The sequence below is a fragment of the Paralichthys olivaceus genome, chromosome 20 (genome assembly GCF_024713975.1).
Source record: "Paralichthys olivaceus isolate ysfri-2021 chromosome 20, ASM2471397v2, whole genome shotgun sequence".
In the NCBI taxonomy this organism is placed as follows: Eukaryota; Metazoa; Chordata; class Actinopteri; order Pleuronectiformes; family Paralichthyidae; genus Paralichthys; species Paralichthys olivaceus.
In genome coordinates this window covers 2,550,727-2,566,311 of record NC_091112.1, presented here as the reverse complement: position 1 = coordinate 2,566,311, position 15,585 = coordinate 2,550,727, and the positions used below count along the sequence as shown (strand labels likewise).

General features: G+C 45.0%; 1 protein-coding gene across 18 annotated transcripts in view; it reads left to right on the top strand.

Annotated features, from left to right (window-relative positions):
• Positions 1–15,585, top strand: part of macf1a (microtubule actin crosslinking factor 1a) — a 165,944-nt gene that overhangs the window by 53,452 nt on the left and 96,907 nt on the right. For 7 of the 18 annotated variants that reach the window (XM_069516046.1, XM_069516048.1, XM_069516049.1 and 4 more), the window contains 4 exons: positions 8,730–8,791; positions 12,358–12,447; positions 14,626–14,703; positions 14,825–14,917. In XM_069516046.1, the coding sequence (XP_069372147.1) occupies positions 8,730–8,791; positions 12,358–12,447; positions 14,626–14,703; positions 14,825–14,917 (323 nt within the window). Of the gene's footprint in view, positions 1–1,538; positions 2,083–6,109; positions 6,499–8,729; positions 8,792–12,357; positions 12,448–13,066; positions 13,175–14,625; positions 14,704–14,824; positions 14,918–15,585 lie in introns of those variants that run through there. The other 11 variants (XM_069516047.1, XM_069516045.1, XM_069516031.1 and 8 more) reach the window with 5 other exon arrangements.

Genomic DNA, 15,585 nt, shown 5'->3' with positions numbered 1-15,585 from the left:
TGAATGATTTCAAAGGAAAAACAAAAGGTCCTAAATTCAGAGAAACTGAATTCTACAGTGTGTAAACACAGATGTGGTTGGGAGAAGAACATTAAAGATGAACTCTGAGGAAGATTTTGAGGTTTAGACAAAAAAACTCTTAAATTTTTTTTTAAATTAGATTATTGTTGCTGTACTGTTTGTGGAAGGTGATAAAACCACAGCTGACGAGTGTTTAAATAAAAGTGCTGTCAGATACAAGTCACAGCGTGTTCACTGTGACGCTGCCGGTGGTTTGTGTCTCACACACGCTGGTCTCTTCTGCCCCACAGTGGCAGCAACACAGAGGTGTGTGTGTAGTTTCTCTTCAGTTTCCTCTTTTTTTTGTCTCAATCACTGTTTTCTTTATTCTCTTTTTAAAGCATCACATGATTTATGATGGATTCTCTTTTTTTCTTCTATTTATTAAAAAAAAAAAACATAAATCTGGTTTGATTTATATTTTTGTCTGTTTTGGGAGCTGTGTCCTGAAATATGCGTATTTTATACAGAGGTCCTTCTTTGGCCAGAAAGGACTCTGGGTAATTTAGCTCTGAAGCAGCTGAGTCACAGTGGTGTTGAGCTCCGGATCAGCAGCTGGCATCAGCTTCACGTCGCCATGACCTCATGTTATCTGGTATTTGTGATGATCAGGATGTGACTAATGTGATGGAACCATCGCTGCCTTCTCCAGTTATCAAAGACCCGTGAACCTGCTTCGTAATCACAGCTTCTTATCATGTTATTGTGATAAAGGTATCATATGAATAAATTAGACCGAGACAGTGAGTGAGGTCTGGAGCTGAGCTTTTATTCCCTCCCCTCCCCCCCCGACGGTGATGAAATGTCACGTCGGTTTTTTTGTTGTGTATTGTTTTGTTGCTATACGACTAAATGTCAGTGGATTACGTTTCAGACTGGAGGTGATAACTCGTCTGCACACGCTCACGCACACAATCAGGAATATCTGCAAGGTGAGACCCCCTGACTTCGAGTCTGCAGCTTGAATCATGCTGAATCATGTGTCTGTGTCTCAAACACACACACGCACACACACACACACACACACACACACACACACGCACACACACAACAATGACTTTAGTTTAATGGCCTCCTCTGTCTGACACTTTTGAACACGTCGTCACAGTCGGCAATCGTTCAAAGATAGCTGTGAATAAATATCACAGACAGGATGCATTGCTCACCCATAGCAACAGAGATAAACACAGACACACACACACACACACACACACACACACACACCCTCCACAAACTGCTGCCAACACATTTTTATGCAAATGCTAAATGTCTGCATGCAAATGCAAAGTTTTCGGGGAATGCATAAAAAAATCATAAAAGGCTAAACTAGAAATACACCTGACATTCACAGGAAGATGAACATGAGGGTATTTCCCTTGTGGTTTCCTTCAGAGTGAGACAGAAACACACACACACACACACACACACACACACACACTCCCATTTCCGTCTGTTTAGCCTCATTTAATGAATTTACCGGTTTTCTAACGGTGCAGCGGCTTCAGTCTGGTCGCTTGTTTCAGGGGAATGGAATTCACTGTCGGAGTGTTGGAGGCCGAGCAGGATTGAGAGAGAGAGAGAGAGAGAGAGAGACGCAGAGGGGGTAAAGAGGGAGGGCATGTGAATGGAGAGAAGGACTCAGAAGTTTTCAGCTGCAGTAGTTAATGAGCTGAACGAAGAGAGATGCTGCGGAAATTATAGTTTTAAAAATTATAGAGCGGTCTTCAGCCTCGAGACGGATCTTCAAACCGACTGGAAAATCTCTCCATCATGGATGACGCTGGTTTTTAGGGTTTAAAGTCAGTTGGTGGAGCTGCACTCACTTTTTCTTTTCTCAGTACATTTGAGGACTTTTCACAAGCAGAGAAGAGTTGCTCATCACTCTGGCAGAGGAGATGGACTTTCTGACAGACCCTGCAGTTATTACTCCCATCCTGGTTGTGACTTTTCACATCTTGACAGCAGCTGGACTTTGGTTTTACCGTCGTCACCGTCGTCGCCGTGCTCCCAGATTTCCACCAGGTAAACTAACCTCAGAAGTTTCTCTTCTGCTGAAAGCGAAGAATCTTCCAAGCATTTTTTTTTTTCCTCCTCGGTTTCTTTTCTCCACTTCTGCTGTAATTCACCTCCGGCAAAGAGGAGGGGAGGATTTGACATCAGCTCCATGCGCTTCCTGTTTAAACCCCACCCCTTCTGATAGATAACACATTTGCTTGTGCAGCATTTAGCATGTTGCAGCTTCTATTTTAGTTAAAGTGGAATGTAAAGAGGCTCGTGCTGCTGTGAAGAGCGTGCACGTTTCTCCTTCTTCAGCTCCCGTTACACCGAGACACCTTCTTATTGCTTTTTTTTTGTGCTTCAGGACTTAATTCAAGTATCTCGTCTGCCTCTGCTCCATGAGTCAGTGCGGCCGAATCTTCCATATTTGGCTCTTTGTAGAGAGAGGCTGTTATATTTCATGGACCTTAGACTCAGCGTGTCACATTCATGTAATTCAACCTGCAGACTACAGTGTGTGTTTGTGTGTGTGTTTATGACATCATTCTCTTCACTAAACAACGAGCTGCTGTGCTGCCAGTAAGCTGCTCAGTCCGGTCATGTGTCTCATTATTCAAAGCTAATGGTAAACACTCCTGCAGCACCAGAATCTTACAGAATTAAACGGATTCCAGGTTGTTTGTGTAGTTTGATTAGCCTCGATGCTAATTTATAAAGATACATGAGGCTTTTTCAGTTTTTCTCTCTTCCGACGTGAAAACTGTGAACGTTCTGCAAAGTAGAAAAACAACAACAAACACGTGGGGATGGGGCCATAAAGAGACAGACGCTAGAAACCAAGAGTTTCAGACAGAGACTGAAAAGAGGAGCTGCAGCTATGGACAGAATGAGTGAAGCGATATGTTTTCTGAACATTAGAGCACGTAAACTTTTTCAAATTAAATTGAAGAACCACAAACCAGTGTGCAACTCTTTAAAAGTGCCTATTCTGTGTTTATTATCTGAACTGTTGTGCCATGGTGTTTATTCTGACCTTTAGACTTCTGCTCAGTAGCTGTTGGTGCTGGAGTTAGTTCAGCTCCGTCTCTCCCTGGAAAAAGTTGAGCCCGATTCTAGATGAGTCCTCATAGGCAGAGGAGACATCTGGTCCATGACACGTGTTTAATTTGACTGGACTCACCAGGGGAGAAATAACTGACGTGACATAACAGATCAATGAGGTGGATCAATAGTGAGAGGGCAGCAGATGTGGCCGGTGATGGAGTCGTGTTTAAAAGCGTTAAAGGAACATAGATGAGTTCAAATGGAGCAGACATCAACTCTCACAGAGAACTTGAAATAATCCAAACGTTCATATTTATGATCATATTTATTATCATATTTATCCAAAGTAGCTCATATTTATATACATTTTTGGTGTTTCCGTTACTTTGAATTGAACTTCATGTACACTAGTTGATTGAAAAGTCGTCTCTCATAATGATTGAATGGTTTTAGAGACGTGTCCATGCGACTGATTCTGAGACCAGATTTTACTGAAGCGTTAAACTCCACTTTCATGTTTGCTCGCTTGGTTGATCTCGTCTCTTGGTTCTAGACGAGCAAGTGATGGTTAACACGGCTGCTGTGTGTGTGTGTGTGTGTGTTTGTGTGTGTGTGTGCGCGTAGCGTGTGTGTGTGTTTGACCCTGTGGTCTCTACCTAATTTTTTCTTTTCACAGGAAACACGCTGGTAGACCAAGCGTGACAGGGTGTGTAGCTTTATACAGTGAATGTGGTAAACATGCAAATTATGGTGGTTCACACTTGAACAGTTTAAACTACTGAGCTTCATACTTTAAACTACAACAGGAACATTAACACGTCTTTTAAATATTATTTGCGTAAATGGCAACTTTCAACTGGATTAAACACTTTTGGATTGTGATTCAACCAAAACACAAATGTCGAATGTGCTGAAATAAAAACACGTGGGTCAGAAATAAAACCTGAATCACCTTCACTTATCTACGTGGACTCTGGTCTGACAGAGTGGATCTGTCTGAATGAACAGATTATCACGAGAGTTGTTTGGGGGGGGGGGTGTTGTATCAGACAGGGAAGAACTCATAACATTTTGGTGTTGATCCAGATGTGGTGGATCGCATTGTAATTACATTTTCACCATTTTCTCAGGGACCTTGATGGAAACCTGCCATATTTAGAGGGTGATGTGTCTGAGGTATTTGGTGCAGCTTGTTTGGATTTGAGGGAACCTGAGTGTCTTTTAAAGTTATCGGTGCGGTTGTCTGCTCCATTTAAGCCCTCAGGTGAGTCACTGTCCTGCAGGGGGGGCAGATTGAATCAGGTCTTAATCTGATGACGGGGCTTGCGGGCCTCCAGGACAGATGGTTAGTCTGGATATGTGAGATTTAAAAAGAGGGATTTATGTAACTATTTAAAATTTGGTCTCCGTCAGTGAGCTGATTTCTGCAGATCAGAACATTTAGCTTTCCGTGTTTGTAGCAGTGACAGAAAAGATGCGGAAGAAACGGGAGAATGAAATGAAACAAAAAGACGAATGAAGGCTGGTGCCAGCCTCCGAGTGTCACCAGAGGAAGGGGGGGTGGGACGTGAATCCTGGGATACTGGTGACTCAAAGAGAAACTGAAAGAGAAAGAGAAAGAGAAAGAAGAGGACAGCAGAGGAAAGGAGGACAGAGAAAACATCCCTCCCACTTTTGATTTTAATTGAATCATAAGAAGAGGAAGCTGGAAGACGGGGCAGAAGAAAGGGAGAGCGAGAGAGATTAGAGGTGATAACCGGAGAGAAGGAGGGAGCGAGGGATAAGCACGTATGCCTGGTATTAGAGGTGTAAGCCCCGTCTGGTATTTTTAGTATTGGTTGACGGTCTCTTACAAATGGAAAGAAAGGAGACACTCAGCGTGGAAGCGAAGAGGAGAGGAAGAATCTGAAGCAGAGAAGAGGAGGACAGAGAAGAAGGAGGGATGGACATAAAGGAGTGACGCTGCCTGTGGACTGAGGAAGAGGAGGGGCTTGTGTTGCTCTGTCTCAGTTTGTTGTGGCTGTATCGTGTGAGTCACTGTCTCTTACCTGGTCAGGTGTGTGTGTACCTGGTCACATGACCTCCCCAGGACTTACTGTTTGACTCTGTGGCCGCAGATCTTAGTTTGTGCTGACTCGTTGTGTCCACACCCTTAAATATCGACTGTTTTTCTTAAAGATGACAGTGCAGAAAATATTCAGAACCGCGTTGGTGTGGAGCTATTTTGAGAGAAGACTGGAACTCTGCTACAAGCCTGTTATTCACCGCTGACTGCTCATTGTGTCGTGGAGCTAGAAATAAGACTGTTCCTTGTGCACGCCTTCGTCATCTCCCGCCACACGCAGACACGCCCGCACTAATGAGATGAACGACTCTTGAACGACTCTTGACGAGGTGCAGGAGCCGAGATGTCAGCTGGTGTAGAAGTGTGTGCATAGAGCTGCAGGACAAGCTTCACTTATTTTTAGAACTTTTGTGTCGTCTGGAGAAGACTCAAGTGGATTACATAATCACAAATGGACATGGCCTCGATCTTTAAATCTTACAGAGGATATCTCGGCCCGCCTCAGTTCCCCCTGCACATCAGTACTTCCTCCTTTTCTGCTCTGTGACGAAAAAAAAAAAAAGGGCCTCAAACTGTAAACGTGGATTTGCTCTACATCAACGTATCGTCCCTCCTGGCAGTGAACCGAAGAGCAGAGCTGGTGTCAATGTCAGCAAGGAGAGCTGCTTACCTACGCAGAGCCAGAGAGAATCACTGCAGACAGAAAACAGATAAACAGTGCAGCCACCCTGCAGCTCCGCAGAGCCTCCGTCAGCTGCTGTCTGAGCACAGAGCGTCTGCTGGCGCCTGGAAACCGAGAGCGAGCCAGCAAGTGACAGACAGAAAGAGAGAGAGAGAGAGCAAGTGCACCACTGACTGGTGAGTTAGAAGAAGTGAGGTGAAGAGGGAGGGAGGGAGGCCGTTCTTTTTTAGACCAAAGAGGGAGGAGCTGCTACTGCCTTTGACACACACGTGTGAGAGCTACTGCTGCTGGGAGAGAGAGAGAGAGCGAGGAGGCCGGTGGAGAGAGGCTGACATGGCAGCGATCGAGGAGAGAGGGAACGGGTGAGACTGAACCAGCAGAGAGAGAGAGAGAGAAGACACCCCTCTAACTGGCAGCACTGGCCAGCGTCCTCCTCACACTCACCCTGCAGCGTCCTCCTCCTGGACACGTGGAGGCGGCAGAGACGTCTCTCCTCCGCTTTAATAACCAGACCTGTGTGTTGGATTATGAGCCTTCATCAAATGAAGGAGTGATTACAGGAGGAGAACACTGAGGTGGACTATGTGGCCTGACTACAGGAGTGAATGTCATCTCAATGCTCACCTGTACTCGCTCATGTGCTGTGCAGGTCAGTGTCAGAAGTCTGTGTGTCTGTGTGTGTGTGTGTGTGTGTGTGTGTGTGTGTGTGACCACAGAGTGTTTGTACAGTACTTACACTTGTTGTGTTCATGCTGCCGGGTTGCGGAGCAGTTCATGTCAACACGTGCTCCACACTGTGTTTGAACACTTCCTATTTGTGCACATACTGGTGACAACAGTTATTCTGAATGTGGTCTCCATTACTCAATGTTGGTGTCGGGGCAAAGAGAGTGACACATCAGTCTGTGTGTGTGTGTGTGTTTCTGTGTGCACGTCTTAACAATGGCCTCCTCTGTAGATGAATGAATGAACGCCTCTCTGTAGCTGTCACTCACACATTCCTCCTCTCGTGTCTCCAGTTTTTCACATTTGAGATTTATAACAGTAATGACCACATCTAGATAAAGTCCTCAGAGGTAAATCATTCACAGTGTGAGCGGTTATAGGTGTGTGAGTGTGTGTGTGTGTTTGACCCAATAACAGGTCGGAGCCCGAGTATTTTCTCTGGGCTGACTAGCCCAGCTACCCGGGCAGGTTTGGGAAGCAAGGCGTGTTGCAGAGCTGAAACTATTTTGCAAGAGCATGTTGAAATATGTGTTTTCGGCAAGGGAGCTTGTCCTCTAGTAAATCCCTTAATATGTCACCCTGTGTGTGTGTGTGCACATGTGTGTGTGTTTACGTGTGTGTGTTTACGTGTGTGTGTGTGTGTTATGCAGTGTTGAGATTGACCTGGAGTTTTATCCAGTTGAGATATTTACCCAATAAATCCTAAATCGAATTTCCTCTGTGGAAATCCTTTCTGCTTTCGGAGCTCGACAGTCGCAGGTGTCGAGTTTGTGTGCAAATCTGTCAGAGTGTGTGTGTTTGTATGTGTGCGTGCGTGCGTGTGTGTGTGTGTGTGTGCGTGTGTGTGCGTGCGTGTGTGTGTGTGTGTGAGATAGTAAAAGAAAGATAACAAGAATCTGTGAAGTAGGAAGTGATACCGTTGATACTCTCGACTTCTCTCCCTCATGGCTTCACCATGGCAGCTGATAAACAACAGTCAGGAGGGGACGTACCTGCTGAACGCTGCCTTCTGATTGGCTGCAGCTGAATCTGGAGGGAAAATCCCACTCTGTCACTTTCATGACATTGGACGAAACGTTCACACACAAGGAATTATTATATAATAATTATATATAGAATGTTTTAGTTAATCAAATGAAGGTAATGTTACGTAGTTAATGTCTGCAGGATAAAAGCTTTTTACTAAAATGAATCATCATGATGAGTTTTTGCTGATTCATGTTGAACCATTTCATGCTGTGTCTTCGATGCTGTGGGCTACTTCAGTACATTACACACACAGGTTACGTTACTTTTCAAGTACGAGGAAGAGATGGTAGATAATATTGAGAATTCCCTCGTATCCATCGCACTTGACATATAGATCCTAAATTTAATTAATTACGGTCTTGAAGTCGCAGAGACAAGAGGACGTTTCCCTCTCCATCCTTCAGGAAGTCAGATATTCAACAGAATGGCGGTAATGGAAAGAGAGGGGCTCTGTGTTTTCTCTCAGACAGACTGATATGAGCAGAGGAAGGCTGGAGAGGAAGAGAGCGGCTCCGTCAGAGAGGAGGAGGAGGAAGAGGAGGTGGTGGTGGTGGTGGTGGTGGTGGTCGTCGTCGCGGGGTAGATAACACAGTTGTGGCCCAGCATCAGGCTCTATTCCTGGCCTGGTTGCCTCACTCCTCTGGCCTGTGGAGGACTGGCTGCAAATCACACCTCAGATCCAGACTCACACAGAAACTGTCTGAGAGAGGAGCACGACCACAAACGTGGAGGAGAGAGAAGGAGAAAAGGAGTTTTGAGCTTCGCTGGTATAAAACCTCAGTTTGCTCAGGATGACGGACTCTAACAAGAGATTGTAGATAAAGTTTCTTATCAACCGGCTTTTGCGTTTGACATTCCACCTGATCATAAACAGATTTATCTTCTCTCTGTGAGATAAGAAACGTGAAATAACAAAAACACAATCATCCACTTTCTTTTATTGGGTTAAAGGAATGTGTGAGTATGAGAACAGAGTAATCAACACAAGTCACTGCAGAGCTTCCTGTGTGTGTAGCTCCGCCGCGTTCTCACCTGAGCTCGATCTGTGTGTAGGTGCAGATGTGCGTGTGGATTTCAGATGATGTGATTAACTTCTTTTTTCTCTCTTCGTTTGTTTTCCTCCAGATGAGCGGGACAGGGTGCAGAAGAAAACCTTCACCAAATGGATCAACAAGCATCTCATCAAGGTTTGTGTCCTCGAGTCCGTTCCGTGTTTCTGCTTTGACCTTGACCTTAACAGATCAAATAAACCAGTTTATGAGTCGGGGTCTTTTCCCGTAATTCCTCATGCATGTCCCAGAGGGCTTGATAACACGCAACATATGGAACTGAGTCGTGTCCTCCTGAACATTTTAAATTCACGTTGTAATTTCTGGCCTTGTGAGCATTGACGGGTTTATTTTAAAATCAATGACCCTCAAAGGTCTGAGCTCATGAAGGAGCTGGACTGTGTCTTGAATCTCAAATTGAGTGGGAGCGTAGTAATCCCTTCAGAAACAACCCTTCCAGCTGTTTGATACATCAATTTAATTCCCGCTGCTGTTACACAATACGAAAACAGAGCGAGCGAAATAAACACTCACATTTAAAAGCCTTTTTAAAAACGTCCTGCTGATCTGTCCCGATCGTTCTGCCTGTTTCCTTCATCGCTGTCGGTAACGACTCTGAAGTTGCCGGATGTTGAATCTCTCCTCTCTGTCCGGCAGCGCTCGCATGTCCGTCGTGTTTAGTGGTGAATAAAACTGAATGTGAGTCTGGAGTAAATATTTAATAACGATAATTGAATTTAAAATTGTTTACAGGAACGCAGATATTAAATAATAGATTGTCGAGGGTCAAAGCTGAAGAGCAGCTTCCCCTCACAGTGCACAGTTAACTACGCACAGTATTAACAGAAGTTAGAGATTTACACGAGCTCGCAGGCTTTTATTCAGCTGCTCTATGATCGATAGGACCACAAACCTGGAACCAGAACCAATTTACCATCTGTTGGGTCTTAGAGGAGGGTTGTGCTCTGCTCGGTACCGCTCTAGTTATCTCAGACTGTAACTCTAGTAGTTTTCAAAGACAGCTGCCCGTGTGCATACTGACGTACACACATGCCACTTTAATCATATCCATAATGTACAGCATATATACCTTCTATCACACCTGCTCCGGCTGTGCGGAGAATGTGGGGTTTGTCCGTCACATGACCGGGGAATGAAACTGTCTGACCCCATAACTCTGGAGCAACTGTCGTCACAGCCCGTGGATGTAACTCTATCGGCTGGCAGCGACACGCCGCCTCTAAATGTAGGTCACAGGTGAAGATGCAGAACAGCAGCAGTATTTTTATTTTATTTTTTTCCAGTGCTGGAGTTTTTTCTTTGAGACAGAAGAGACAAGAGTATTTCTTATCCAGTGTTGTGAAGTGCAAATATTTGCTTTGTCATCTTTGTTCCTATGACTTGAGGAAAATGATCACGAGATAGAAAACAAATGAATGAGTGTCAAGATAAATACCTGAGAATACCTGCAGCTTTTCAAATTTAAGAATTTACACGTTTTTCAAAAACTGATTTATGTGTAAATCAAATATTTTTGGGTTGTTTGTCAGACAAACAACGAACAAATTGTAAATTTGTGTTGGACATTTTTGGACATTTGTCCCCCTGTTTGTTTGCATTAGCTGCACAGACCTCAGACACACAGACAGACGGGAGCTGTATTCATTAAAGAGAGTGCCGACCTTCACTGTTGGGGGGGAAACAGGAGGATGAGAGGATTAGTGGAAGGAGAAGAAGTGAGGATGACATGAAAACATAAATATCATTCGACCTGATCAGCTGGAATTCAGAGACAATCACAAGCAGAACAAAAAAGCCGAGCGGATGAAGCCAGGAAGGAAAATATCAAAAGAAGAAAATGAATCTCATGTTACAGAAAGAAGATTGAAAGACAAAGAGACGAGCAGAGCTTCCTGTCGGCTGACATCACTTGTTTGCTCTGTGTGTGTGACGTCTGGTATTTTTCTTGCTGCTCAGGTGTGCAGGGTGTTGACAGGTGTGAGAGCGTACAGTGCAAACACGGGCCAATATAAACACTGGTCTCACAGCGACCTGCTGGCGTGCACGGACATAGTTTATTGACACAGAGTAAATCCTGTAGATGAAGAAGTCCAAGAAGAGGAGGAGGAAATAACTTTTCCGGAGCTTCTGTACTGGCGTCACTTTCCCGAACCGGAGTCCACATCATTTTTATTTACTGTCTAAACACACCTAAAGAATCATCCTGACTTCCAGGCACTGTGTGACAAAGGCTGGTTGTTGGTTAAACATCACGGAGGGACGTGTTGTGGTCGAGTCACCTCCAGGTCATAGAGCGAGCTCTCAGGAAGCCGTGAATAAACTCACACAACCTGAGACACATTTAGATGAAAGCATCATTTCCAGTCAGTGTTGGATGCACACATTCGTTCCTGTCGTCTGATTAGCACGTTTCGTCAGCTCCTCTTTGAAACGGCTGATGTCAACCTTGCATAGAGAAGCGGAGGCAGCGACAGGGGGGTGAGGGTGTGACACGGACGAGAGAGGAAGAGGGAAATGGACTGTGAAAGTGAGAAAAGGTCATGAAGGACAAGTGGACGGATGTTGTTAGTTCTGTGGATGAGTCTCAAGATAGTTTCCAGGTCGAGAGACGTCTTCTGCTGCTCTTCAACAGGGACGCAGTGAAGTCTGGAGCATCTTCTAATAAAGAAGAGTTTCATTTCATTGAAATGATTTCACACCTGAGTTGGTTTAGTTTTCGGTTCAGTTTCTCTCTCAGTCCACTCTTGTGACCGTCTTGCCCTCCTCTGGCGAAATGTGGAAGTGCAGTTTCTTGTCCTGAGGCCAGAGACTGCAGCAGAACTTTGCAGGTGAAGCTGCCGAGAGAAGCAGCACAGTCACTGTGGTGCAGGTCGGCATGTGACCTCGGTGGGTTCGGATTATTCCAGCAAAAAAAGTTCCACCTCCTGCTCCGCGATGGAGAAAAACACCATCGAGTCACTGCATTTACAAACACAAACGCCTTTTCTGTTGCTCTTGCCTGTAAACACGATGCACTGCAGAACTGGAAAGTGGAAACAAACCCAGAAAAACTTTTTCAGTCGTTCAACATGAGGAACAGAGTTTGTCTTAGAAAATAAAATCACAAAATAAAAACAAAAGGACCTGTTAGAATGTTTGTGGGCAGATGCTGATACACATTTTATAGAACTTGAAATAAGAAAACAAACTTAACTTTGTGCACATCTATAACCCTCTGGTCCACATCATAACATAACATAACATAAGAACTAGTAAATTAAATAATAAAATGTATTATATATTATGATATAAAAAGTATTCTGACCCGTCTCTGTGTCAGCGTCCCGCTTTATAAACAGCGACAGCCCCTCGTGTCCATCACGGTCGTCAGGCTGCTGAGTCACCGTGTGAGCAGTGACTCGCCGCCTCGACCCCACCCCTTCTCATTGTCGAGTCGTTGTCATGGCAACCGATTCGAGAAGCCACAGCTGGTGCTCCGTCTCCTGTTGGCCTGGCAACCGCTGTCACCAGCCCCGTCAGCCGCGGGGCAGCCTGGCAGATGTCAACAGGGCTGAGTCCACAGAGGGATGATTGGAGTGTGGAATTAACTTTCTGTCCATCTCTCTCTCTCTCCACCCCCCTCTTTCATCCCTTCTCCCCTCCCTTCCCCTCCCTCCTTGCTTCCTTCCTCCCTCTTTTCTCAGGTGAGGAAGCACATCACAGACTTGTACGAGGACCTGAGGGATGGACACAACTTAATTTCCTTGCTGGAGGTCCTCTCTGGAGTCACCCTGGTAATTCTACTTTCTGTTACACGCTCACACATGTACAGATGATGTTCACAGTCAGAATCTCTCTGTTTGCCATCACGTCCTCCGCTCCATCACACTCCCAGTCATCCCAGCTTCAGTGCACCCTCATCGTGGTATTCCCCAGTTTGAGGGTTTCAGACGTTCAGGTGGTTTCTCTCTAACTCCAAAAGTGCAGTAAAGCAGATGTCTGAGCCCCAGTGGACTGACTGTACTCAGCGGGATGACGTCTTGGTCCTAACACAGACAGACAGACAGACAGCGATGTGACGCAGGCTGGCTCAGTAGTAGACGGGTAAACTAACAGAAACAGACGTCTGACCGGACAGTGTCGACTCCATGAACCCACAGAACAAAGATGAAATAAGTTCGTCAGGGCAGAGGGGACATTCACGAGGTCGTCCTGTTTACTTGAGTTACAGTTGTTGACACAACGTGTTTTTACAGGAGAGCGCTTTAAGAGGTTTATTAAGAATTTTGTAGAAATGGTTTTAGTACGACTCCTGCTCTTTTCAGACCTCTTCAGTCTGTCCACCAGTTCTCATGCTACGTTTCCTCTTCCTCTCTTTCTATCTCCCATTTTTCCTCCCTTCTGTTACCGTAGCAACAGAAAAGCGTCCCCGCTTTGAAAAGGGCATTCGCCTCGCGGGCCCCCCCTCTCATCTTGCTCAGAGGGGAGGACAATGAGGAGGAGGAGGAAGGAGCCCAGGGAGTATGTTCGAATCAAACCCATCTCACCCGCCCCCTCACTCACTCTGTCACCTCTGACCTTTGACCCCTCAGCTTTACCCTCCGCCCCACAGGTGGAGCTGTGAGGCTGCATGCGAGTGCTGTGACACCGAGTTCTGACCAAACCACACACACACACACACACACACACACACACACACACACACACAGTTCAGTGCTGTGACTGTACGTTATGTTCAGTTCTGTTGAGTGACAGCAGCGATTCTCTACTTCTGCTGGTTTTCGTGTTTTTCTTTAATTTATCAATCAAACCTTTTTTTTTCCTTTTGAGTTGATAAATACACAAAACAATTGTGTAAAGTTTCTGAAAATCTAGTATTTACAAGGTATGTTTTCACTCAACAGTGATAAAATCACTTGCGGTCTGTGTTTTATCATTTATCCTTCGCTGATTGAACTGAATCTGTGAGAGCTACAGTTGTTTCGTTGAATTATGGAAATATAAAATTGACTTTAAATGGTAAATACAATCAAATAAAAACTCAGCTGCAATTATGGAGATATGAGTAAATTAAAGGACAACACAACTCCTCTCTCTCCTGTCTCCTCTCCTCTGTCTCCTCTCTCTCCTCTTTCTCCTCTTCTTTCCTCCTCTCTCTCCTGTCTCCTCTCCTCTCTCTCCTCTGTCTCCTCTCCTCTTCAGTCTTGCTGATGTGATGACTAACCCTGAGTGAACCCTCTTTACCAGCACACTGTGAACCCACATTTGCTTTTTGCACTTTACTTGTGTACTCCATGCAACGTGTGTGTGTGTGTGTGTGTGTGTGTGTTCACATTAAACTGCCTATCATTTAAAAAGGGCAAAGTAAACCAACAACAGTTTCTATCCAGACGAGTTTTCCAGCTCCAGACCATATCTTTGTCTTCACTAACACACCTGTAAATGTGTCGAGTCATGATGAGACCCGATCAGGAAGTGAACGTGGACGTCTGCTTCATCTTTATTTAAAGTCTAAATCTGTCCGTCCAGAAACGAATCCTCGGACTAAAACTGTCCCCGCAGCGTTTCCAGTATCATCCAGTTTAGAAGTGTCAGCGTGCAAACATGGGGATGAGTCGTAAAACTAAAACGTGTTAGTGTGGATGCTTGTGAAAGAAAGTGAACGATGAGTGAAAACAGAAGAGAAACGTCTGATATGGAGTTTGCATTCTTCATGTTGAACCAGCATGTGGTGTGACTCTGGTTTGACCCTCAGTTTCCGCATGTCTTTAACTCTTCCGTTGAAGACAGCGCCCCCTCTCTCTCCAGAGGACCAGTTCATGACTGCACTGCACTGCTGGATTTATCTCAGCCTTAGTCGCTCACACTTCTGCTGCCGTCTGTGTTTGTGTCACACAATAAATAAATCAGTGAATTTAAATCTCGTCTGTGACTTTTCTCATGACTTGTTTCTCCTGTCGTTTCTGTTCCAGCCCAGAGAAAAGGGGAGAATGAGATTTCATCGACTGCAGAATGTCCAAATAGCTCTGGACTTCCTCAAACAGAGACAGGTACACACACACACACACACACACACACACACACACACACACACACACACACACGCACACACACGTGCATGGTGTGTCTGTTTTTAGGGAATCAATCTTTTCAATATTTTTTCATCTTCAGGTCAAACTTGTGAACATCAGGAACGATGACATCACAGATGGAAACCCCAAACTGACGTTGGGTCTCATCTGGACCATCATCCTCCACTTCCAGGTCTGTGCCCCTCACTTGCTCCTGCTGTGTCTGGCTCTGTATTTAATTTATCCAGTGTGTCCTGCACGGTGGAATCAACTGGATGCGCAACGAATTATTGCAAGATCGACCCCCCCCCCCCCATCGTGAATATATGTGGAACTGATTAGATAATAATTGAGTTACGGACCAGATCATTTCATCTGGGTTTTTAATGGATTGAAGTGAAAGCAAATTGCTCCAAATGCAGATTTGTGAGCTGTCCTCTTGTTACTTGGCATCTTTGACCAGCTGTTGGATTTGAGTTATTATCACTGCCTGGCTGAATCTAGCACTGTGTGTGTGTTTGTGTGTGTGTGTGTGTGTGTGTGTGCTGGCAAACCAGACCTGACTTGCATAACAGAAGAGGAGGCCTTTTCCAGTTTTGTAGAAAAAGAGAGTGTGTGTGTGTGTGTGTGTGTGTCCTTGTTCTTCTGGTTAATCTCTGAGCAAGATGTGTTCTGGGTATTAGACGTGTTTCCTTCCTGTGATAGTGGCTGCTCTATGTTTCTTCAGTGAGGATGCACAGAAATATACTCAGAGCAGAAACAACATGATGTTTAACCGTGTGTGTATAAATGTAACTCTTTCTTACTTGTAACTAAACGGAGCTGAACGATAGCGAACGTTGGACTCGTGTTCATCAGCGG